The sequence below is a fragment of the Sinocyclocheilus anshuiensis genome, unplaced genomic scaffold, assembly GCF_001515605.1.
Source record: "Sinocyclocheilus anshuiensis isolate Anshui unplaced genomic scaffold, SAMN03320099.WGS_v1.1 scaffold1568, whole genome shotgun sequence".
NCBI lineage: Eukaryota > Metazoa > Chordata > Actinopteri > Cypriniformes > Cyprinidae > Sinocyclocheilus > Sinocyclocheilus anshuiensis.
This window is the reverse complement of record NW_015554307.1, coordinates 204,364-204,915: the sequence shown is the minus strand read 5'-3', so window position 1 is coordinate 204,915 and position 552 is coordinate 204,364. Positions and strand designations below refer to the sequence as shown.

At 32.2% G+C, this 552-nt stretch overlaps 1 protein-coding gene across 2 annotated transcripts in view; it reads right to left on the bottom strand.

Moving 5' to 3' along the window:
• The window catches only part of LOC107671348 (connector enhancer of kinase suppressor of ras 2-like), a 106,030-nt gene that overhangs the window by 49,548 nt on the left and 55,930 nt on the right, over window positions 1–552 (bottom strand). For both annotated transcript variants that reach the window (XM_016464245.1, XM_016464244.1), the window contains exon 12: window positions 367–456. In XM_016464245.1, the coding sequence (XP_016319731.1) occupies window positions 367–456 (90 nt within the window). The remainder of the gene's footprint in view (window positions 1–366; window positions 457–552) is intronic.

Here is a 552-nt window from a genome sequence, read left to right as displayed (position 1 = left end):
TATATATATATAGTGATTTATATAGGATAATTTTCAGATCATTTCAGACCACAGAACCAATGTGAAATTATAATGGATAAGAAAATCAAAGTCTATGAAAAGGCTATCTATAAAATTAAATTTCATTCTGATTGTAAATTATAACATTTTTACTTTAAATTCATTTTGAAATAAAATAGTTTTTAATAACATTTTATTAACTAATAATGTTATTAAACCCAAAAATCCTGATGTTGTATTAAAAATTGTGTCAAATACCTAGAAACAGAGAAAAACAGAACACCTAAGAGTAAAAAGGAGAGGAAAAAAATAAAAACAAGAGAATAACCATGTATATTTACAGTACTGTGACTGACACAAACTCACCTCTCCGACCTTCTCTCTTCATTCTAGCTGGGTCCTCGTAGTCAGGAACCCAGTTATACTCTACAGGCATAGAGATGGGCCTCAGACGACCTGAAAGCATAGACATGCGCATATACACACATCACTTTCTGTGTGTGTGTGTGTGTGTGTGTGTGTGTGTGTGTGTGTGTGTGGACAGAGAGAGAA